General features: G+C 48.6%; 1 protein-coding gene across 1 annotated transcript in view; it reads right to left on the bottom strand.

Annotated features, from left to right (window-relative positions):
• Positions 1-25,125, bottom strand: part of LOC105482004 (scavenger receptor class A member 5) — a 129,841-nt gene that overhangs the window by 39,895 nt on the left and 64,821 nt on the right. Inside the window, exons 4-7 of the mRNA XM_011741840.2 lie at positions 18,984-19,658; positions 6,392-6,472; positions 3,811-3,909; positions 1,352-1,408 (exon numbers count right to left, since the gene is read on the bottom strand). Coding sequence (XP_011740142.1) covers positions 1,352-1,408; positions 3,811-3,909; positions 6,392-6,472; positions 18,984-19,658 — 912 coding nt within the window. The remainder of the gene's footprint in view (positions 1-1,351; positions 1,409-3,810; positions 3,910-6,391; positions 6,473-18,983; positions 19,659-25,125) is intronic.

The raw sequence follows: 25,125 nt of genomic DNA, 5'->3' as shown, positions 1-25,125 counted from the left end.
ATGAATGAGTAATTAATAATTTTTATTAGCGGGTGTGTTTTGCGGGTCTTGGCCGTTAGTGTTCTTACAGTTGAAGTATAACAATAATTTTTCATGTCATTAGTCATGGTTACAGTCCTTGTGGGAATAATGGCACATGCTATATTTTTATTAAGTGTCCTTTTGGTTGTAGGGTTTGTAGGTTTCTCTTCGAAACCTTCTCCTATTTATGGAGGCCTATGGCTAATGATTAGTGGTGCTGTGGGTTGTGGTGCTGTGGGTTGTGGTATTGTGTTGAATTTCGATGGGGCTTTCGTGGGGCTGACAGTCTTCTTGATTTATTTGGGTGTCATGAGACCCCTTTCTATGCCCAGCTTGTGACTCTGCAGTGGCCCCAGTCCCTGAGTTTCCGGGGGGGAAGCTAGAACACAGAGACTCTTCCCCAGGCCCCATCCTCCCAGAGCCAAGACCGGAGCCCAGATGCCAGAGGCAGTGATACTCTGCTCGCGCCCTCGCATGGGACAGAGCCAACTTACACCACATGCTGGGTTTGGGGATTTTTCTTTTGCTCCTTTTTCAACTTGGCTGGGAGACTGCTCATTCTTCTCTGGCAAGTCTCCAAGATTCTACATGTAGCACTTTGTGGGGAAAAGTAAACCCTAGAAGAGTGGCACAACTAAATAAGCTGATTCCCTTGTCAACATTCTAGCAAGGACTGCATCAGAAAGAACCGGGTGGTCTGCCAGATCGTGAGCTCTCCAGCGTCACTCCTCCATCAGTGGCAAACAGGGAAAACAAAGGCAATGCCACTTTGTCTCTGCACCTTTCCCTGTGTAACACCCAGGGAGGGGAGGCCTTTAACAAGGTCAATAGCTGAATTTGTGCAAGCACCTCCGATGATTTTGGGAAGCGTGTCTGAGTGGGTGTATTACACAGAATAATAATCACAAACAGGTACTGAGTCCTCGTCAGGTGTCCAGCACGATCATAAGCACTGTACACAGATTAACTCATTCAATTCTCACAACGACCTTATGAAGTAAGGACTCCTGTTATCACCATTTTACAGATGAGAACACTGAGGCACAGAGATTATACCCAGCTGGGCTAGTGAGCGGCCAGGGGAAGCCTCCAGATCCATGCACACAATCACCAGGTTTATGACACCTCGAGAAATGAGGCCAGTGCCCCTGGGGTCTATCAGCATCTCTTGCTAGACCAACAGAGCCCTAAAAAAGGTAGGGAGCCTCCTTTAACACTTGAACCCCAGCCATGGCTCCAGCCTCTGAACCTCCAAACTCATAGAGCTGCTCGGGAGACAGCTAGCCCTGTGCCAACACCGTATCCCGGGACCCCAACAACATGTCCTTACTGGCATCCCCGGCTCTGTCTCCTTTCTCTCCTTTCTCTCCTTTTGGGCCTCGCTCACCTAAAACAGAGAAGGAAAACTGGCATTAGAAATGGAAACAAATCCTAATTGTGAATAAAATGTTACCTGTAGGAGACTGATGAACTCGAGACCAGAGAAACCCTCAGGCGGGAGCCAGCAGCAACTGGAGAGCCCAGCAGGCAGGAGAAGAGGGCAGCCAATTCTGCCATCTGCCCTGGGTACCCCGAGAAGGACGAGGCACGGGTGAGAAAATCCCACCCCTTCGTAAAGAACCAAAGAGCAGCCTCTACCAGCACAGCCTCAAAGAGCACATGGAATTTTGCAGGAAGAAGACAAGTCAAAGATACTCCTATTAAACACCCAGGGTTTTAGAAGTCCACATCCAAGTTTGTTCTAATGAGCCCAGGGGAAAACAAGGGAGAGGGGGCTTTAGTTAAATAGGAGGAGAGGCGGGTTCTATGTCAAGCAGGTTTTCTTGTGGGAGACACCATAAAACGTTAAGTGTGAGATACCAGGGAACTGTGGCATTTCCTTCCCAGGATATGGCTAAAGGAGATAGATAAAAGAGGATATGACCTCTTTGGCCAGCTGGCATCTCCCTCTACAAAGAAGTAGAAAATCCTGGCACCACTCGCTGGACATTAAAATGACAAGGGACTTCAATTCCAAGGACCTCCAGAAAGACATCTGCAAATCAAAAGCCCATGGGCATGTTGTCTGGTGAAAAAAGAAAGCCAGCAAATTCCAGGGGAGAATGCCCAGGATGATCTAAGACTTGAAAAAAAAAAAAAAAAAAAAAAGGCAGCCATATACATATATAGGAATGTGCTCAGAAAACTATCTGGCAGGGTATGCTCCAAAGCATTGACAGTAGTTATTCTAAAGAATAAGGGCTGGGGGAACTGAGGGGTGGAGACTTTTTGCTTTATGAACTTCTGTGTTGTCTAATTTGTTTTGTTTTTTTAATTTTTAATTTATTTATTTTTGAGACAAGGTCTCACTCTGTTACCCAGGCCCAGCCTGGAGTACAGTGGTGCAATCTGAGCTCACTGCAACCTCCACTTCCCGGGTTCAAGTGATTCTCCTGCCTCAGTTTCCCAAGTAGCTGGGATCACAGGTGTGCACCGCCATGCCCAGTTAATTTTTGTATTTTTGGTAGAGACAGGGTTTCGCCATATTGGCCAGGATGGTCTTGAACTCCTGGTCTCAAGTGATCCGCCTGCCTTAGCCTCCCAAAGCGCTGGGATTACAGGCATGAGTCACCTTGCCCAGTCTCTAATTTTATTTTCAACAAGCATGTGCTGCTTTTACAATCTGTTTTAAAATCAACTTTTTTAAATGGGATCATAAAAGAAAGGAAAACCTCAGCCTGTTTCATCACCGACCAGAAAGTAAAATAAAATTTATCAGTGATCCAAGATCAAGAGATCACCCTAGACACGGGGTGGGAATGATTAGTAGTACTTTTTTCTTAGTTTTCATTTTAACAAGTGAGGAGTAGAAAGCCTGGGGAAAGAGCATCAGATGTCCTCATCTTCCGCAGTGATGCTAGGAGGTTTAGACAATCTTGAAGCGAGCATGAAAAGACATGTAAAAGTAGGTTCCCCTAAAAATAAACAAGGGGACTGCCTACAGGAAGAAGGGCAAATCAGAAAGAACATTTTTGGCACTGTAAATCTGAGAACTGAATTGAAGTTGTAAATCCTGGGGGAATAGAAGAGTATAGAGAAGCTCAGGAGTCTGGCAGGACTGGGGGAGGAGGGCTGTCCTGGGCCTGCAGCCCTGGTGTCTGCCCTGCGGGTCACCTTGCTGGCTTTCTTTGATTACATCTCCGGGCTGCAACCTATCATAACACTCCCTTGCATTTCTACAAGGACTTTAGCATTTGCACACATACATGCTTGCTCACTCCTCCTGACAGACCTGTGAAATATAGTACCATGAGGATTTCTAGATTTGTGTGTGTGTTGTTGTTTTATTTTGTTTTAGAGATGAGCTCTTGCTCTGTCACCCAGAGTGGTGGCACAGTCATAGCTCACTACAGCCTCCAACTCCTGGACTCAAGAGATCCTTCCCACTCAGCCTCCCAAGTAGCTGGGACTACAGGTACGTGCCACTACACTCAGCTAATTATTTTATATTTTCTAGAGATGGAGTCTTGCTGTGTTGCCCAGGCTGATCTCAAACTCTTGGGCTCAAGCAATCCTCCTGCCTGGTCCTCTCAAAATGCTGGGACTACAGGCATGAGTCACCACGCCTGGCTGAGAGTTTCTAGTTTTTAGAAGAAAAACTAAATGCTTTAACAAAATGAAGTGACTTGCACAAGGTTGCCCCACTGGTCCGTGGCACAGTGAAGATGAGAGTCCTGGTCCTCCATGCCAATGAGCACGTGCTACCTGGGACTGGTGGTGAGGCTCAGGGAAAACTGAGATTGTTATTACCTTTAAACCCACGCATGCCCATCGGTCCTGTGGCCCCCAGCTTCCCATCATCGCCCTTGGGCCCGGGCAATCCTGGGGTACCTCTTTCCCCAGGCAGACCTGGGGAGAAAACAGACAAATGGCAGAGCCTCAGATGCAGAACAGGAAGGATCCTCAGAGGTCATCGTCAGGTTCAAGGCTCAGCCTCCCCCACACATCCTCTCTTAGCCTTTGTGTCTGGTTTTTTTCTGTTAATCTAAAGATGCCGCCACAGCAGAGTCCAACAGGTCCACACGGACCCACCCCACGCACACCCTGTATCCGTCAGGCTCGGGATCCTCCCGCTAGAAAGGTCCAGTGCTGTTGTGAGTGACGGTAGGGGTGCCTATCCCTTTGGGGGTGTTCCTTTGCCCTTCAGCATGCTGGAGATTTAGAATCAGCAACACTTTTTTTTTTTTTTTTTTTGAGACAAAATCTCGCTCTGTCACCCAGGCTGGAGTGCAGTGGCACCATCTCAGCTCACTACAACCTTCGCCTCCCAGGTTCAGGCAATCCTCCCACCTCACCCCCCTGAGTAGCTTGGGATTACAGGCGCACGCCAGCATGCCCAGCTAATATTTGTGTTTTTAGTAGAGACAGGGTTTCACCATGTTGGCCAGGCTGGTCTCAAACTCCTGACCTCAAGTGATCTGCCTGCCTTGGCCTCCCAAAGTGTTGGAATTACAGGTGTGAGCCATCGCACCCGGTCTAGAATCAGTAAACACTTTTTTGAGCGCTTTCTGTGTGCCAGGCCCTGCTCTGGATGCTTTTCATAAAGTATCTCATTTAATCATCACAACACTGGGAGGGATTATTCTGCCTGTGTTACAAACGAGCCAATCAGAGCTCAGAGAGAGTAAGTAAACTGCCCAAGGTCACACAGCAGTGTTGGAGGCAGGATCTGAGCCCTGTTCTTGCTGAAATAAAAGTTCATGGTCAGTCAGCATCACTTCATGCTGGATCAACAGGGCTTACAGGTACTTAGGGAGGGGGGTGGGTGGAAGAAAAAATAGCTTCTCATTTTATTTAAGGAAAAAAAAGAAAAAACACAAAAAGATCCCTTCCCTTGCATACACACAGGGAGGTATAGCAAAAGGGATTGGAGGCGAAGTCAGTAAATGGATGGCCTGCTGCCGATCAAACCCCAGGGCTCTTGGCCATGAGGCCCCTTGGCCACCTCCTGCAGTGACAGCACCATGCAGAGCCAGCATAAACAAGTGCTTGACGGAGTGAGAGCCCTGGCCCCCATGAGGCCTGGCCTAAGGCGCAGTTATCTCTGCAAAGCAGAGCACCCTTAATTAACTGACTAATTGTTCTTTCCTGCTTGGAATGTTAGTTGGTTTGCTTTGGGCGTTTTCTGGGACTTGGAGAAATCTGTCTCCCAGTAATGAATTATTCCTCTAGTCCTAAGGTCCAATGGCTGGAAGAAGACGGGTTTCTCAGAGAGAGCTGATTGGGTTTCCTCCCTTTCCCTCCTAATACAACATATCTGTTCCCAGAGTCCAATAGCTCCACTGCCACAGAATTCTTGATTTAGCGCAAGCTATGCCCCTGGCTCCCTATCTTACGATTCCCTAGGGCAGAAAATGCAGTTCCAGAGCCCCGTGAGCCCCCGAGCAGCCTCAGTGCTGACTGTAGGGAGGTTCCCTGAAAGGGGAGGGCCAGGAGTGGAGACTGGGCTGGGATCTCTCCTTCCTCCAGGCACTGTCTCCTCTACTGTGTTTGCAACGTCTTAGAGATTTAGGAAGCAGAAGGTTTGGGGGTATAATTCCTAAAATAAATAACCGGGCACCTTTCTCCCGGTTATTTATTTCTCCCGGTTATTTATATTATTTCTCCCGGTTATTTATACTCCAACCTCTCTCTATTTCCTTTTCTTCCATCACTCAGAAGACCACAGTCTCCCAGCAAAATGTTGCCCACAGCACAGGCTGAGGAATGGACGGACTGGAGGGCAAGGTACAATGGAGGAACTCAACAGGAGCTTTGGAGACAGTGAGTCTAAGAAGCACCTTGTCTTTCTAGAAGGCCCAAAGTACCCTCCCCACCAGCCACTGGCTCTTCAGGGCTGTTGCTGTGTGCAGCAGGATGGGGAGGGGGGGATCAAAAGGGGAAGGGATAGGCATTCATGACCCATTCGTAGACCTGGGCAGGGTCGGCAGGAGCCATGGTGGGGCGGGAGGGTGGCAGGTGGATGCTGATCAGGAAACACTGATGGGACAGCATCTTTGAAGGGCTGGTCTGAATCTCAAAACATGTCCAATGCCTTCTGCACGCTCTGTTCACACAGACCCTGACTTCTGGGCTGGGAAGGGGCTTCAGGGAGCTTCAGGCCTGTACTGTACCCTTTTCCTTCAGATTGTGGCATTTGCTAAGAAAAAGTATGTGCTGCATCCCATCGTGACACCAGCAACCTCTTAGTCTCTTGTTGGAACAGAGCGTTTGAGGCGGAGTAGACTGGGTGCTCCCCTGGGCAGCCCTGGCATTTATACCATCAAGAAAGTAGGTAGTAGAGATGGATTGGGGGTCTCTCCCAGATCCCTCCCAGGGGCATGCCCATTACCTCGAAGCCCAGGCAATCCAGGGATGCCAGGCCTGCCTTCCTTTCCTTCATCCCCCTGATCACCTTTGGGTCCCGGTGGCCCTGGAAAGGCAAAAACAGCACTGAGGTTAGGGAGTTGCCTTCTGGAACAGGACCAGGTCATCTGGAGAGGAAACAAAATGCCGTCTCTGAGGAGAGGAAGGGACAGCATTAGCTCTGGAAACTCACAGGGAACCCTCAGCCCAGTCTCAGGGGGCATGAGAAAGGCTTCCTGGAAGAAGTAATATCCAAAGTGAAATCTCAAAGAGAAAGAGGAGTGAGCTAAGTAAATAGAGGGTTGGGAGAGTGTGCTATGGACCGAATATGTGTGTCCCCTCCCAAAACCATATGTTGAATTCCTAATCCCCAATATGACAGTTTTAGGAGGTGGGGTCTTTGGGAGGTGATGAGGTTTTGATGAAGTCACGGGGGTAAGCCCACATGATGGTTTTATAAGAAAAGACACCAGGGAGTTCTCTCTCTCAAATAGACACAGCAAGAAGGCAGCAGTCTGCACACCAGGAGGAGAGTCCTCACCAGAACCCGGCCCTGCCACACCCTGATCCTGGACTTTCAGCCTCCAGAGCTGTGAGAAATAAATGCCTGTTGTTTAAGCAGCTCAGTCTATGGTATTTTGTTGTGGCAGCCTGGGCTGACTAAGAGTAAAAAGGGACAATTCCAGGCAGAGGGAATAATCCCTACAAAGGTTGAAAGTGAAGACAGAGATATGTAAGCCACAGCGGGGTAAGAAGTGGGGGACACACTGGGATGAGAAAGTGGAGCTTTTAGAGACCCGGCCTGAGTGTTGGACTCAGCTTCTCCTGAGGGCACCAGAGGCCACAGAGGGGCCTGAGAGAAGAGCTCAACCAGATTTGCACATGAGGAAGATGACTCAGGCTGCAGTGTGGCAAATGGGTGGGAACAGGAGGGAGGCTGAGGCAGAGCTTTCAGTCTAGCCAGGTGGGATGTGAGACCCCTGGATGAGGAGCACGGCCATCAGAGGGTTGTCAGGGACATGAACAAGAGCTGCTTAGGAAGTGGAAGAGACTGACTTTGGTGAAAGTTGGGGAGGAAGAGGCTGGAGTCATGCTCAGATGTCTGGCTTTTGCACTTGGATGGAAGAGAGGTTTCTAATCTTTCCTGAGTGGGGCTGCCCTCCAGGCTGGGGCTCCTGCGTGCCAGGGATTCTGTCATATGTGATTGGATCCAGTCCCCACGACAATGCTGTGTGCTGCAGTTACTCATCTGAGACCACACAGCCGGTGAGTGAGTGAGGCAGCTGTGGTTTCAACCCACATGTGACCTGCCTGTGTCCACTCTGCAATACCCACAGGGCTAGACGTCTCACCAGTTACAGAATCTTCTTGCCAGCCATGGTTGCACCTGCTGTTCCCAAGCCAGTGAGCCCATGAGCCCTCCCTGCCACCCTCCTCCAGTCACTACCAGCTCTCAGGTGACTCACTGCCCCTTCCTCACAAAACCCTCTCTGACCCAGTGTGCTGAAAGTTGGTGTGAGTTGCTTGAATGCGTGTGCTTGGTGCCATTTGACAAGTAATCTCACCCTGCCTTGTCCTCTTGTCATAGTGATTGTGTCCCATCTTTCCTAAGAAAATTGCCAACTCCCCGAGACAGGACCATACCCTTTACATCCCTGTACCTGCTGTGAAGACCCAGACTCCAAGCTCTCACCTCCTGCTGCTTTTCAAGAGAAAATGAGGACCATGGGGCCTGGCATGGTAGTTCATACCCGTAATCCAGCACTTTGGGAGGCTGAGGAGGGTGGATCACCTGAGGTCAGGAGTTTGAGGCCAGCCTGGCCAACATGGTGAAATCCCATATCTGCTAAAAATACAAAAATTAGCCAGGTGTGATGGTGGATGCCTGTAATCCCAGTTACACTGGAGGCTGAGCAGCAGAATTGCCTGAATCTGGGAGGCAGAGGCTGTAGTGAGCCGAGATCGTGTCATTGCACTCCAGCCTGGGTGACAAGAGTGAAACTCTGTCTCCAAAAAAAAAAAAAAAAGAAGAAGAAAAGAAAAGAAAAAAAGAAAAAAGAAAAAAAAAAGGGGGACCATGAAAAAAAGCCTTTATAGTGTCTTTACCCCCTTAAATTCATGTCTACCAGGAACCTCAGAATATGACTTTATTTGGAAATAGGGTCTTTGCAGACATAATTAGTTAAGATGAGGTAATACTGGGGTAGGGCAGGCCTCAGTGCAATGGCTGGTGTCCTTGTAAGAAGGGAAAAGAGAGACACAGAGATATGAGAACACATATGGCAACAGAGACAGAGATTGGAGTGATGTATTCCCAAGCCAGGAAACACCAAGAATTGCCAGCAAGTACCAGCGGCTAGAAAGGGCCAAGGAACGGTCCTCCCCCTGAGCTTTCAGAGGGAATGTGGCCCTGTGGACACCTTGATTTCAGACTTTGAGCCTCCAGAACTGTGAGAAAATAAGCTTCTGTTAAACCACCAAGTTTATAATGTTTTGTTATGGCAGCCCCGGGAAACTGAAACACACAGACTCGCAGCCCAGCAGTAACGTCTTGCACAATAAATATTTGATGAATGAGTGAGTATATGAGATCAGAAGGTGTTAATAATACATAGAAAACAACCAGCCAGCCAAGATCGAGATGTACTGATACCTTCCTCACGCTGGCACTGTCCTCAGAACCTAACCAAACTTGACAGCTGTTTAATAATTCCATGGCACGCACGCAGGGAAAAAAGCAGTCAACAATTCTTCAATTCACAAGTAATACAAATGATTTAAGAAGGACTAGGTTTTGTGATCCCAGTTTTCAGACCACAGGACTGAGTCAGAGAACCTGTTGGGAATAGATCAAAGATGGCGCAGAAATTAAGGGCTGAGTCAGGAAGCAAATGTGCTCCACTACCCCTTCCCAGTGATCTCCCCTTAAGGCCAAGGCCAAGGCTGCAGCAAAGGGAACCGGGAGAGGGTGCCTGGATCTCTGCTGCTGGGCTGGATGCCCACCCCTTTCTCTCTTCTCTGCCTCCACCACCCTGGGTGCTCCAGCAACCGAGCTGGTCACAGACGCAAGGGACTGCAGCCTCCAATTTCAGCTGTCCCTCAGATGCAGGTGCAACCTGCAGGGGGGTCTTCCAGGCGTCCCTCTTGCCAAGGGAGGATGCTGCCCGAAGACCCTGATTTGGGGCCTCGGGGTGGTAGACATCATCTGAAAGGTGGGCATTGAGTATGGATATCGAGTCTTGGGTTCAAGTCCTGATTCTATTAAATGTGGGTAAAAAAAAATTCCTTTCTCGTGCAGTTGTAGTGAGGACTGAGTGGATTCAGTGGCATGATGACTAGAGAAGGGCTTCAAAGCCTTGAGTGAGGGGAGCCATCCCGATCACCTCACTTTGCATAATGCCTCCTCACTGCAAAAAAAATAAAATAAAATAACGCCTCCTCAGAGCCATTATAGGATGACAACTTCCAGGTATTCCTGGTGCACCTGAAATCACCCTGTGGAGTTTGGCTGGCTCATCCAGGGAGAGGCAGGTCTCAAGAACGTGCTACAGAGATTTTTTTGTTTTGTTTTTGAGACAGAGTCTGGCTCTGTTGTCCAGGCTGGAGTACAGTGGTGCAATCTCGGCTCACTGCAAACTCCGCCTCCCGGGTTCACACCATTCTCCTGCCTCAGCCTCCCGAGTAGCTGGGACTCCAGGCGCCCACCCCCACACCTGGCTAATTTTTGTATTTTTAGTAGAGATGGGGTTTCACTGTGTTAGCCAGGATGGTCTCCATCTCCTGACCTCGTGATCCGCCCGCCTCGGCCTCCCAAAGTGCTAGGATTATAGGCGTGAGCCAATGCGCCCAGTCGGATTTTTTTTAAACATAACTATGTGGTTATCAGGGTCTTTACTAGAGATTAACTGGGAAGAAGGTGGGGTGGGCAGTAAAGGTGGGCACCAATTCCCAGCACCATCCTCAGATGGTACTGGCCTGGCTGACTCAGAAGGGCTGATGATTTGGCCAGAGCCTCGAGGGGCCAACCCGCCAGGTGCTCCGAGGACCAAGTGTGTCTTTAAATTACTGATGCTGCCCATAAGTGAAGCAATCTCGGGATCTGACTTTTTAGTGTGTTTACTGACACTATCCTTTCTTCAGAAACCCAAGCTGGAAATCTTGAGCCTGCTCTGATTCCTCTTTCCTGTCTCCCTTTTGCATCCCTTTCTAGCCACACGCATCTGTGATTTGAGGCTTCTCATAAAGGAGGGTACTTCTCATGTCTCCACCTCCTTCCTCACTGCTTCCACCCTCGTCAGGTCCTTATGGCCTGGCTCTGGCCTTTATAAGAACCTCCCTGTCTTGTTCTCTCTCCAGCCCATGTGAGCCTTGCTGTCTGATCAATCTCTCCGAAAAAACAAAGCAACCAAAGGGACTCAGAGCACGGGGAGGCCCCTCACTGCACCACAGGCGCAGCTTCCCCTGTCAAGGGCCCTGCAGATCACTCATGATCCGACCCTTCTGCTGCAAACTTACAGCTCAGTGCTCATGGTCACCAACTTTCCTCCACCTCTGCATAAATGCTGTACTCATGGTGTCCCTGAACATTAGCCAAATCCTAAGAGTCCAGTCCCTCTTAGTCCTGAGTCTGCCTTCATGCCCACTGACCTGGTTTGGCTGTGTCCCCACCCAAATCTCGTCTTGAATTGTAGCTCCCACAATTCCCATGTGTTGTGGGAGGGACTCAGTGGGAGGCAACTGAATCATGGGGGTGGGTCTTTCCCTTGCTGTTCTCGTGATAGTGAACAAGTCTCATGAAGTCTGTTGGTTTTATAAAGGGGAGTTCTGCACACACTCTCTTGCTGCTGCCATGTAAGATGTGCCTTTGCTCCTCCTTCACCTCCTGTCATGATTATGAGGACTCCCCAGCCATGTGGACTGTGAGTCCATTAAACCTCTTTTTCTTTATAAATTACCCAATCTCAGGTATGTCTTTATTAACAGTGTGAGAACAGATGAATATACCCACCTTCTGATCTCTTAGTGTTGCACGGGCAGAGCCCCCAAATCTCAGAGCTGGAAGGAGGTGGACAGTGCTCCTGTGGGAGCACCTGGAGCCTGGTCAGGCGGCTGCTGCCCACTCCCTGGGCACTATCCCCCACCTTGAACTGTGGTTCCCAAGGAGGACAGAATCTTCTACAGGGCACTGTCTGTGGCCTATGCCTTGCACACACCTGGCACACAATCGGGATCTGAAGAATGACTAATGCGTAGTAGCAGAAGTGCCATGACATCTGTTGTTCCAAGAGGTACCCAGGAGAGCTTTTTCACTTCTCAACTTTCTATACCATCCCATTTCTCATCTCTTCTGTCACCAGTGCAGACCAGGGCACAGAGGTGACTGGGACAAGGAGGAGCAGGGTCCTGGGGTCTCTGCTCAGACTCTGCCCACCCATCTAGCCCACTCCCCTCACGCTCCCCCCAGTGCAATTGCTCCCACTAGAAGCATCTTCCCAATGGGACGAAGGATCTGAGGCCAGGCATTCAGGAGAAGCACCAGGGTTTTCCTGGGGATCAGCCAATGGGAGGAAACCCATGCCTTCTCCCTTCCCTGATCCCAGAATACATGATGGGATAGGGGACTTGCATGGGCTGGAATCTGGGAACTGATGTGCCAAGAGCAAATTATGAGGACAGCTGATGAGCCTGGCCTGGAGCCAGCAGTACAGTCAAAACCACCCCCAGAACCATGCCAACCACAGGGCTGCTGACATGGTGGAGTGGCTCAGCAAACAGCTCCACTTCCAGTACCCTCAAGTCACCAGGGGCTGGATTCTCAGCCCCTATCACCTTTATACTTTTGAGTGTTCTCTCTTTTTCATCACTTAAGGCATCTCTCTGGGACCCTGAGAAGTGGATGAGGCAGGCACTGTTGGTCCCATTTCACAGCCAAGGACACTCAGGCCTAGAAAGGTGCTGGGACTGCCCCTGCTATGGTCCTCAGGGCCCCCAGGGAGGGTGGTGGGTGGGGCTGGGGGCAACTCCACCCCCTTCCCAGCGGAGTCCATGTGGAAGGAGAGATGACAGCTTGGCTCACCACACAATGTCCCAGGGACCTCGGCCCAGGCCATGCTCCCCAGTCCTCAGTAGGGCAGAAAGGCCACTTTACCTGTCACTCCACTCAGAGATGTTCCCCACTTTCAGCAGGTCCCTACTACCCAGAAGCCAGAGTCCCAGTGTTAGCCTGGAATCCAAAGCCCTGCTCTGTTACGCCATCCCTTTATAAATATTTGCTGATCTGGACTCTTTAATAGATTTGTGTTTTTTCTCAAAAAATCAGCCTGCAGATAAATCTGCTTTGCAAACTTGTTTTCATGAATCCAGAGATGTATTTTTTCATCCCAGCCGGGTCACTGGATGGTTTTGTGACTTTGGCCAATCATCTCCCCTCTCTGGCCTCAGGATCCTCAAATACAAAACAAAAAGAGTGGACTGGATGATTTCAGATCTATTACCACTCCATCCAGATGCTGTGATTCCAGAAAACCTGCATCCTTGCCAAAGAGAGCCATCTCATGTGACGTTGCTCATGTTTCCCCTCCCGGGCTGCCTCCCCTCTCTGGTTGACTTTCCCCTCCTGGGCTGCCTCCCCTCTCTGGTTACCTTTCCCCTCCTGGGCTGCCTCCCCTCTGTGGTTACCTTTCCTCTCCCGGGCTGCCTCCCCTCTCTGGTTGACTTTCCCCTCCTGGGCTGCCTCCCCTCTCTGGTTACCTTTCCCCTCTTGGGCTGCCTCCCCTCTGTGGTTACCTTTCCTCTCCTGGGCTGCCTCCCCTCTCTGGTTACCTTTCCCCTCTTGGGCTGCCTCCCCTCTGTGGTTACCTTTCCTCTCCTGGGCTGCCTCAACTCTCTGGTTACCTTTTCCCCTCCTGGGCTGCTTCTCCTCTATGATGATCTAAGTTCTCTGCTTCTTTCAAACCCACAGGCAGATTTCAACAGATCTGATTAATGCTAAAAATCCAAAACAGAAAATAGAACCCCCACTGCAGATATTCACAAGAGAGAAACTGGAGACAAAGCTCATCAAAAACTGTATAACAAAGTAAGAGCATAAAAACAATTCATGTCAAGCTCAGGAATAATGTAAATAAGCTCATATTTGAAAAAATACACATAGTTGAGTATTTGTGACTTCTCAGCCAGGAAAGGGCAAAGTGTGGGAATGCGGTGAGTGTACGTATATATGTATGTGTATATATGTGTATGTGTATATGTGTTCATATGTATGTATATACGCGTGCATGTGTATGTACATGCATGTCTGTATGTGCATATGTATACGTGTATGTGCAAACATGGGTACACATGGGTATGTGTGTTTATGTCTATATGTACAGGTATGTGTATATATATGTGTGTGTATGTTTATGTATGTATGTAGGTGTGGATGTGTGTGTGTGTTTAAAAACCTTAATAGAGGAACTAGACAAAGCTAGGACAGAAAGCCCACTGCAGACAGCAGTACGGGAATGCCTGCAAGATTTTCTAGTGACCTAGCCCTTGTTCAAAAGCCAGGGTAGAGTTTGGTCTTGTTAGGGCTGCATGGTAAATACATTCAGATATACCAGCAGGAATCTTTTAAATAATAACCACCAGGCACCTGGCAACAGAGACAGGGAGGCAGGAAAGACCCTAGATGCAGTGGCGATAATGAGAGCTGGAGGCCCAAGTGCTGTACAACTGTGAAGAGCCAGGAGCTCCAGTGCAGTGATCTGAATGTTTGCACCCCACCCCCAAATTCATAGGTTGCAACCTAATCACCAAGGCGATGGTATCAGGAGGCAGGGCCTTTGAGAAGTGATGAGTCATGAGGATGAGGCCCTTGTGAACGGGATCAGCATCCTTATAAAGAGGACTCCAGGGAGCTGCTCCATCTCTTCCACCAAGTGAGGACACAGCAAGAAGTCGCCATCTATGAACCAGAAAGCAGGCCCCAAACAGGCCCCAAACAGGCCCCAACTCTGCCAGCCCCTGGATTTTGGACTTCCCAGTCCTACAACTGTGAGCAATAAACATCTGTTGCTTGTAAATGGCCCAGTCTATGGTATTCTGTTATGGCAGCCTCAACAGAGAGATACACCCCACAAGAATCCAAAGCTTAAAGACAAGAAAGCAGGACTGAGATGAAACTTTCAGTTCAAGAGAACTGAGTGTAAAACTTAGTGTGAGGACCAAGGAAAGACTACATGGAGGATCCTACCGGCAGAACCCCGGCAAATGAGTGACCCAGGGCGGTTTCAGTTTGAACCAAGGAGATTGGACTTAGAAACGAAAGAACCCAGATATGAAGTGCCTGGGGAGGCCTGAGAGGGTACATTAGCAGGAGGCATGGTGACATCTCTAGCTTGGAAGAGGAAGGGACTGGAAAGTGCCCCGAATACAGGGAACGTGCTCTCCTCTCTTCACTGCTTACAGCTGGGAAGCAACATGCTTCTGTCCCAACAACCAGGGTTTCTGGGCCAGGCAGAGCCAGTTTAGACCTCAGCTTTACCACTCGCCAGCTGTCTAAGAAACAGTGGGAAGGTTATTCAGGCTTCTCATCTATAAAGTGGGCAATAAGACCTTTTTGCAGGATGTGAGGATTTGTGGTCTTGAATGTCTATTTGAGAATTCATGTCGACAAAATGCCTGCCTCATTATAGGTGACAATTCACTGCAATTGCTATTTAATACTATTAGTTAGTTCCTGAACACTAATCCCTGTGAGGGGCAAGGGAGGTCAAGGAAAAAAGAAGACAGGAAAAGCTAAGATCCCAGGGGCACGGATTTGGAAGAAGAAATTCTATCTCCTTCCCTCCTTTGATTTCTAGGATGTGAAGGTCCAAAGAGACCCAGAACCAGGAAACCAAACTGGATAGGGGAAGCCTCTGATTGCCCAGTGTCAAGATTTAATAGTTGCTTTTACAAATATTGAGTCTCAGTTATGTGCATTGCACTCTTAATGCTGGGGGACACAGAGGCACCCAGATCCAGGTGGACTATGGGGTAACAGAATGAGAACCGGGCAATGGGCTTAAATGTCCTGATCATTGAACTGTACACCTAAAATGGGGGAATTTCATGGCACGTAAATTACACCTTATTAAAGCTGGATCATTACCAGCCATGAGGACTTGAGTAAGGCAGGGACTTCCTTCCTGAGCCTCAGTTGTTTTCCTGCCAAAATCCTACCCCGCCCTCTACAACATCTGCCTTAAACGACCTCATAGATTCTCCTCAGGTCCCATTTTAAAACAAAAGAGGGTACAAAAAAGGGCTATGCAAACTGGAAAGGATGCAGAGGGCCCCATCATTACACTTTTGCTCTGATAAATGCAGAAACTCAAAAGAGGGAGACTCCAGGGAGCTGGAAAGGTTGGGAGGTTCTTGGAGGAGGTGGGTTTGAGTGACATCCTGGAGTATCAGCAGGATTTGGGTGGACAAGGAGGAGGAAGAAGAGGATAAGGCAGAGGAGGAAGAAGAGGAAAAGGCAGAGGAAGAAGAAGAAAAGGAGGAGAAGAAGAAGGAAGACGAGGAGAAAAGGAAGAAGAGGAGGAGAAGGAGGAGGAAGAGGAGGGGGAGCAGGAGGAGAAAGAGAAGAAGGAAGAGGAGGAAGAGTAGGAGGAGAAAGAGGAGCAGGGAAAGGAAGAGGAGAAGGAGGAGGAGGAAGACAAGGAAGAGAAGGAAGAAAGGGTGGAGGAGAAGGAGGAAGAAGATAAAGAGGAGGAGGAGGGGAAGGAAGAGGATAAGGAAGAAAGGGAAGAGGAGAGGGAAGAAGAAGAAAAGGAAGAGGAAGGGAAGAAAGAGGAGGAGGGGGAGGAGGAGGAAGAGGAGGAGGAGGAGAAAAGGAGGAGGAGGGGAAGGAAGAGGAGGAGGAGGAAGAGAAAAGAAGGAAGAGAAAAGGAGGAGGAGAAAAGGAGGAGGGGAAGGAAGAGGAGGAAAGGGAGGAGGAGAAGAGAATAGAGGAGGAGGAGAGAATGGAAGAGGAGGAGAGAAGGGAGGAGGAAGAGAGAAGGGAGGAGGAAGAGAGAAGGGAGGAGGAGGAGAGAATGGAGGAGGAGGAAAAGGAGGAGAAGAAAGAAGAGGAGGAGAAGTAAGAAGGGGATGGGAAGAGGAAGAAGGGGAAGCGGAGGAGGAGGGAATGGAGAAGGAAGAGGAGGAGGAGGAGGAAGAGAAGGAGGCGAAGGAAGAGGAGGAGGAGGAGGAGAAGGTGAAGGAGGAGGAGGAGGAGGTGAAGGAGGGGGAGGAGGGCACCGCAGGTGGAGGAGCCTCTGGAGCACAGCTGTGACAGTAGGGAAGGTGAGCTGTGCTTCCAGGGCAGTGACGAGATGTGCCTCACTAGTCTGGATGCTTCACCCACGGCAAGACCATGTATGGCCCTTGAGTTAAACAATTAAACATTACCAGAACGTCACATGTTTCTGGTTTCTCTTGAAACACAGGCAGACCTTGCCAACCTGGGCCCACCTTCCAGCCTGGCAAAAATGGGCTAGACCTGCCGTAACCCCTAACACTCCCCTGACATTGCAGTCTCTGCTCCTTGACATTGCTCACTGGCCCCTGAAGCAGTTCTCTCTGTGCCCCCTGGCATGAGCGGCAGTGGAGGAGAAGGCAGGCAGGACAGGATAGGAAAGCAGTGGGAAGTACACTCGCTCTGGGATCAGAAAGGCCGGCGTGTACATGCTGGTCCATCACCTCCTGGCCCTGTGGCTGTGGGCAAGCTATGGAAGCTTCCTAAATCTCAGTGTGCTTGTCAATAAAATAGGGAAAACATCACTCCCTTGGAGAGCCATTGTTTTCAAAAGATGCGCACATGAGATACACCTGGCATAGTAGGTAACACATACTAGGCGCTCACAATGGTATTATTTGTGCTGATGGCAGACTAAGGAATTTCTAAGGAACCCAGTGGGCCTTGGGGAGCCACAGTGGGCTTTGAGCAGGGGGGCGATGTGGGAGAAGTGCATTTCATGAAAGGTGTTTCCGATGGTGCGTGCAGCAAGAAGGAATGGGTGGAGGGAAGGGAACCAGTTTGTCAGGAGTGAAGAAAGGGAGTTGGGTCTCTAGGCTCTATCATTTGTGGGCCCACGGCACGAGTGCAATAGAGGCCCATACATTTTTGCATTTTTGCCATTATAGTTAAGATTACAAATGGGCTGGCATGCCATAGTCCCAGCACTTTGGGAAACCAAGACGGGAGGATCACTTGAGGCCAGGAGTTCCAGACCAGCCTAGGCAACATAGCAAGACCTTGTCTCTAAAAAGTAATAATTTTTAAAAACTGGCCAGGTGTGGTGGCTCATGCCTGTAATCCCAGCACTTTGGGAGGCTGAAGCAGGGGGATCATGTGAGGTCAGGCATTCGAGACCAGCCTGGCCAACATGGCAAAACTCTGTCTTCTACTAAATATACAAAAATTAGCCAGGCATGTTGGTACACACCTGTAATCCCAGCTACTCAGAAGTCTGAGGCAGGAGAATCACTTGAACTTGGGAGGTGGAGGTTGTAGTGAGCCAAGATCATGTCACTGAACTCTAGCCTGACTGACAGAGTGAGACTCCGTCTCAAAAAAACAAAACAAAACAAAACAAAACAACAACAACAACAAAAGGTAGCGCGGCATGGCAGCATGCACCTGTAGTCCTAACTACTTGGGAGGCTGAGGCTGGGGGATCACTTAAGCCCAGGAGTTCAAGGCTGCCGTGATCACACCATTGCCCTCCAGCCTGGGCAACAGAGCCAGAGCCCAACTTGAAAACAAAAAAACAAAACAACAACAAAAAAACCAGTTACAGGGCACCTGTAGTCCCACCTACTTCAGAGGCTGAGGCAGGAGAATGGCACGAACCCGGGAGGCGCAGCTTGCAGTGAGCTGAGATTGCGCCACTGCACTCCAGCCTGGGCGACAGAGTGAGACTCCATCTCAAAAAACAAAAATAAAAACAATAACAAAAACAAAAACAAAACAAAAACAAAAAACAGTTACAAATGAAGCCAACAGATCGTTCAATGAAATACATTCTTTTGCCTAAATGAGTAAGTCTTTGTAAGAGCCTAGAAGGCCAGGTTCAAGTTTGGAATTCTCCAACTCCAGAACTCCACCATGGGAATGACACTAGAGGAGCCCTTCTCTACTCCCGGCCTGAGCCCCTTGTTCTGCCCCCAGCCTCAAGCTCTTGGAGGCTCCAGCGCAGCTATGCCAGCTCTGACCACCAGGCTCCCATTAGCCACCGCTGGGGCAAACTCTCACACCTAGAAGAGTGGCCACTGAGTTTGCTCTCTACCCGAGGGAAGTTTATCTGGGAAGAGATCTGTGCAAGCCCTGGAAGTGAGTACATGCCATCTGGACAGAAAATTCCAGAGTCCTGTAGGGCAAGACTTAAAAGAGACAGTATGCGCTAAAAGAGAGAGTATAGGCTAAAAGAGAGTATGGGCTGGGAATGGCAAGTGCACTTGGGGATGGGGTGGGGGTGGGGTACTCCTGGGTCCTTGGGGAGGGGCATGCAGGAGGAAGACCCCATCAGGAGGGGCCCTGGATGGAGGCAGCAAGGGCCTGGCGGTACCTTTGGCAAGGGAGATGTTCCTCAGCGCGATGGAGTGCTCCCAGTCCTTTAGGCGCAGGTCCTCGGTGACCGCGTTGAGCATGGCCAGCTCCTGTTTCAGCTGCAGCTCCATGCCCACGTGCGCCAGGCGCAGGCGGCGCGTGTCCTCGCTGGCGTTGCTCACCAGCACCCGTAGGTCCTGCAGCCGCGTGCGGTGGAGGGCCACGTCATAGGACAGGCTGTGGTTGAGGCCGCGCAGCACGCCGCCCACGTCAGCCAGCTCCTCGCCCAGTACGCCCACCCTGCGCGCCAGCCCGTCCAGCAGGCCTGCGTGGCGCCGCAGCAGCAGCTGGCTACTGTTGCTCTCCACCTGCAGCTGGTACAGCTCTCCCTGCGCCGCGTCGCTCTGCTGGCCCGTGCGGTCCCGCAGCAGGGCCACTGCCTGCTCTGTCTGCACTGCCTGCGCCTGCAGCCCCCACAGCGCGCCCTCCAGCCTCTGCACTGCGCCCGCCAGCGCCAGCAGCGAGTCCGACTGGTTCTGCAGTGCGTCCTGCACCTTCCACACCTGCTCCGTCAGGTCCGCTTGCAGCGGAGCCTGCAGCAGCCGCAGCTGCAAGTCCCGGAAGCTCTCATTCAGCCGGTTCACATTGCGAGTCAGGGCCTTCAGGTCGTCAGGGGAGCTGCGCGGCCTGGACACTGCGGAGGAGGAGGAGGGGAGACGTGAGCACCGCTGGGGAGGAAGGCCCAGGTGACAAGAGGTGAACCCAGCCAGAGCCTGGCATGCAGTAGGTGCTCAATAAATGATAGATGAATCAAAAGCAGACGTGTTGGCTGAGCGCTTTACTAGATCCCAGGCCTTGTGCTAAACCAGTGGTCCCCAAACCTGCCTGTACATTAGATCACCTGGCTAGGTGTCTCACCTGCAGAAATTGTGATTGCATTGGTGTGGGGTGTGACCTGGGCTTTGGAATTTTTCGAAGATCCAGAAGTAATTCTAAGTTGCAGACAAGTTTGTGAGTTGCTGTTCTAGTGTAACTATCATGGGTTAATTCAGTGGGCCCCTATGAAACTGCCAGTTGTGAATGTTGAAAAGCAGTTGCATATCAGCAGTTTCATGTAGGTCAGCTTAAGATGTTGGGTGGTGTTATCCTCTCAACTTTAGGGGGTGGGTACCTGCTGCAATCTGAATATGCCCCCCAAAATTCGTATGTGGAAACTTAATCACCAAAGTCATAATAAGAGAGGGGGTCTTTAGGAGGTGATTGAGTCACGAGGGCAGAGCCCTTACGTATTAGATTAGCAACTTTATAAAAGACGTTCGAGGGAGCTGTTTGCCCTTCCTGCCATGTGAGGACACACAGAAGGCACCATCCATGAGAAACAGGCCCTTACCAGACATGAATCTGCTGGTGCCTTTATCTTGGACTTCCCAGCCTCCAGAACCATAAGCAATACATTTGTTGTTTATAAATTACCCAGCCTACAGTATTTTGTTACAGCAGCCTGAACAGACAAAGACAGTACCATCTTATCCCTTTTTACAGTTACAGCTATTAGCATTGCCCAGGGTAACAATTCACAGCAAGTAAACTCTAACTAAGATGGCTTGCTCCAGGACTGCCTAAAGGAAGAGCACCCCAGCAGCAGACTCAGCCAGGCTCAAGGCCACCGTGTCTATTTTCTGGCCTGCTGAGTTCAGGGCCCTTTCCCTTCTGCTCATGTGCTGTGCCAACAGCCTGTCTGGGTGTTCTCAGAGTGTTCTCATGACTTCTGATAAGCCATGGTGTCTCTTGGAGCCCCATCATGAGAAGAAACTGACATGAAATTATCAAGCTTTCCATTCTACAACAGCCCTATCTCAATACTTGTCACCCAGTCAGAGTCCATGATTGGACAGACACAATCCAATGAAGACTGCTTTTATATTGATATGCTCCTTCTCTGTATCTTCTACTTCTTTGTGTTGTTTGTTTGTTTTGAGACAGAGTCTCACTCTGTCACCAGGCTGGAGTGCAGTGGTTCGATCTTGGCTCACTGCAACCTCCGCCTCCCAGGTTCAAGCAATTCTCCTGCTTCAACCTCCCAAGTAGCTGGGACTACAGGTACATGCTACCACGCCCAACTAATTTTTGTATTTTTAGTAGGGATGGGGTTTCACCATGTTGGCCAGGATGGTCTCGATCTCTTGTCCTTGTGATCTGCCCACCTTGGCCTCCCAAAGTGTTGGGATTACAGGTATGAGCCACTGCACCCAACCCTGCTTCTTCTTCTAGATCCCCTAGTTCCTCTTCAGCAAGAAACCCATCCCAGTGATCCCCTACCCCTTCCTCTTGGAGGGTTCCCTTTTCTTGGTTACAAGCAGCTATTGCACAATACTAAGAAGAGTGATGTGTGTCTTCATCATTAGAATCTAGCATCCTTGTATCTCCTGGGAGGTCGTGGACTGTGCTGACTCAGGTATGGTACAAATCCTGAGTAGGGATGTCTAGGGATGCTCATTGTCTGTTAGCTGTGTCCTGTCCACAGCTGTTCCCCACTCTGCTCTGCATACCAGAGAAAGGGAAATAAGACCTGGTGGTGGGATAGGTAGGAGTTGGGGCAGATGAGGCACAGAACAAATTCCGCCTTGAACATCTTGGAGGTAACCGGGTAACCTGGTACACAGCTTGTTCAAACAATGAGAAAAATCAGATGGAATAAGTTCTCATTCAGAACTTCACATTGAGAATGGGAGATATAGCTTGTGAGGGCTCTCGAGCTATGGAAAGACCAGCTGTTACAATCTTTCAGTGATGCTTCTGGAAGCACATGGCATTTGTGGCCACCCTGGAGGAGATAAGTCATTCCAGCTTAGGCTTAGAGGCTCACAGGGCTGAAGGGGTCTTGGAGCCTTGCCTCGACTTCTCTCCTACCCAGCACTTTAAGAAGGTCACATTGCAAAGGGGTCCTGGCGCCCCTGCTTATACCAGTCTCTCCATCATCAGTTAGTACTGACTGTCAGAATTTTCTGTATTCTGTTTGGACTTAAAATTTGCCTCCCTGTATTCAACTAGGAAAAGAGGAAGTCAAATTGTCCCTGTTTGCAGATGACATGATTGTATATTTAGAAAACCCCATCATCTCAGCCCAAAATCTCCTTAAACTGATAAGCAACTTCAGCAAAGTCTCAGGATACAAAATCAATGTGCAATAATCACAAGCATTCCTATACACCAATAACAGACAAATAGAGAGCCAAATCATGAATGAACTCCTATTCACAATTGCTACAAAGAGAATAAAATACCTAGGAATCCATCTTACAAGGGATGCGAAGGACCTCTTCAAGGAGAACTACAAATCACTGCTCAACAAAATAAAAGACGACACAAACAAATGGAAGAACATTCCATGCTCATGGATAGGAAGAATCAATATCATGAAAATGGCCACACTGCCCGAGGTAATTTATAGATTTGATGCTATCCCCATCAAGCTACCAATGACTTTCTTCACAGAATTGGAAAAAATAACTTTAAAGTTCATATGGAACCAAAAAAGAGCCTGCATTACCAAGACAATCCTAAGCAAAAAGAACAAAGCTGGAGGCATCACGCTACCTGACTTCAAACTATACTACAAGGCTACAGTAACCAAAACAGCATGGTACTGGTACCAAAACAGATATATAGACCAATGGAACAGAACAGACACCTCAGAAATAACACTCCACATCTACAACCAACATATCTTTGACAAACCTGACAAAAACAATAAATAGGGAAAGGATTTCCTATTTAATAAATGGTGCTGGGAAAACTGGCTAGCCAAATGTGAAAAGCTGAAACTGGATCCCTTCCTTACACCTTATACAAAAATCAATTCAAGATGGATTAAAGACTTAAATGTTACCTAAAATCATAAAAACCCTAGAAGAAAACCTAGGCAATACCATTCAGGACATAGGCATGGGCAAGGACTTCATGACTAAAACACCAAAAGCAATGGTAAAAAAGCCAAAATAGACAAATGGGATCTAATTAAACTAAAGAGCTTCTGCCTGGCAAAAGAAACGACCATCAAAATGAACAGGCAAACTACAGAATGGGAGAAAATTTTTGCAATTTACCCATCTGACAAATGGCTAATATCCAGAATCTACAAAGAACTCAAACAAATTTACAACAAAAAAGCAAACCACCCCATCAAAAAGTGGGCAAAGGATATGAACAGACACTTCTCAAAAGAAGACATCTATGAAGCCAACAGACACATGAAAAAATGCCCATCATCACTGGTCATCAGAGAAATGTAAATCAAAACCACAATGAGATACCATCTCACGGCAGTTAGAATGGCTATCATTAAAAAGTCAGGAAACAGCAGATGCTGGAGAGGATGTGGAGAAATAAGAATGCTTTTACACTGTTGGTGGGAGTGTAAATTAGTTCAACCATTGCGTAAGACTGTGGCGATCCCTCAAGGATCTAGAACTAGAAATACCATTTGACCCAGCAATCCCATTACTGGGTATATACCCAAAGGATTATAAATTATGCTACTATAAAGACACATGCACATGTATGTTTATTGCAGCACTATTCACAATAGCAAAGACTTGGAACCAACCCAAATGTCCATCAATGACAGACTGGATTAAGAAAATGTGGCACATATACACCATGGAATACTATGCAGCCATAAAAAAAGGATGAGTTCACATCCTTTACAAGGAAGAGCTCTGGGGGAAATGAATCCATAACCCAGTCACAGCCCAGGTAACCACAGGAATTGCCCGCTGGAGAAATCATCATCAGCCAGGATCTGATTCTAGAACCAGTGTGTCTGTCCAATCATGGAACCCGATTGGGTGACAAGTATTAAGACAGGGCTGTTGGAGAATAAAAAGCCTGATAATTTCATGTCAGTCTCTTCTCATGATGCCCCTGGAGCTCCAAGAGACACCACGGCTTATCAGAAGTTGTGAGAACACTTTGAGTTTTGGTTCTCAAACTGGGACCTTGAGTTCTGGTTTTCAAACTGGGACCTCGAGTGGCTAAGAGTAACAGTGCAACCTCCCAGATTGAAGCCCCAGGGCTGATTCAAGGCCACATCTGCCCAGGGCCGAGATCCTGAAGTGGACAGTTTTCTTCCTTGCCTCTGTCTTCCCCAGCTCTCCTAGCCCCTCCTTCCCTCTGTGGGGGTCCCTAAGTCCAGCTAGTCCTTTGCACCCTGGGAGGTCCCAAGCCCTGCCCATCAGCTGCCTCCTCACCTACCAGCTCTGGGCCCTGCTCCCTGAGCAGGAAACTGGACTGAAACTTGGTCCATATGGGGACAGCTGACAATCAGCCACCCCTTCCCAGAGAGATCATTTGGGTCTTTTATTGCTGTTCATTGCACAACAAATAGTCACATAAACCTAAACAAGGGAAAATTCCTCCACTGTCCTACAACAGAGCACACTGGTTTCATTTTGTTTTTCTAACTCTGTTCATATGCATGTTCAATCTTTATAATTTCATTTCTGGGTTTTTTCCCCACCCACTATTATTATTATTCTACTGTAATCATTTTATAAGCATTTTTTATCCTCTTTTGTAATTGTGATTTTGATGAATGCCTATGAGTTCCTCAAGGGGACAAATTTAATTTACCCATTCTCTTACTGTTGAATCCTTTTTTTCAATCATGTTGAATAAATGCAGAAAGATTCCTCCCCTTCCCTTTGAAATTTTCCTAATAATACATTTCCAGAAGCTGGATGAGTAGGTCAAAAGGCATGGACATTTTTATGACTCTTAAAAATTCCAGCCAAACTGTTTCTCAAAAAAAGTTACACTAATTTATATTTACATTACAGATTTTAAAATGTGCTGAGTTCAGTGCAATCGCACTGAATTATCACAATTTTCATGTTGTGAATTTCATAGATACAAAATGGTCACGTTATTTTTATGTGAGTCTATTTGTATTTTAGAAGCGGCCTTTTCAAGGTGATCCATCAGCTCATAGGAATAAGATACTTCAGGTACCTGGCATAGTCAGCACAAAAATTATTTGGGGATAAATATTCTTTGGGCATCAACTTGCTTAGGGCAGCCTCCTTTTTTGGGATCATTTGCACATCCCAGAAATGAATTATGTCCTTCCAACAGTCACAGCGTGTTCTCTGCTCACACACCAC

Source organism: Macaca nemestrina, chromosome 8 (genome assembly GCF_043159975.1).
Source record: "Macaca nemestrina isolate mMacNem1 chromosome 8, mMacNem.hap1, whole genome shotgun sequence".
NCBI classification, from domain to species: Eukaryota; Metazoa; Chordata; class Mammalia; order Primates; family Cercopithecidae; genus Macaca; species Macaca nemestrina.
The sequence above is the reverse complement of the archived record's forward strand: the minus strand, read 5'-3'. Positions and strand labels throughout refer to the sequence as shown.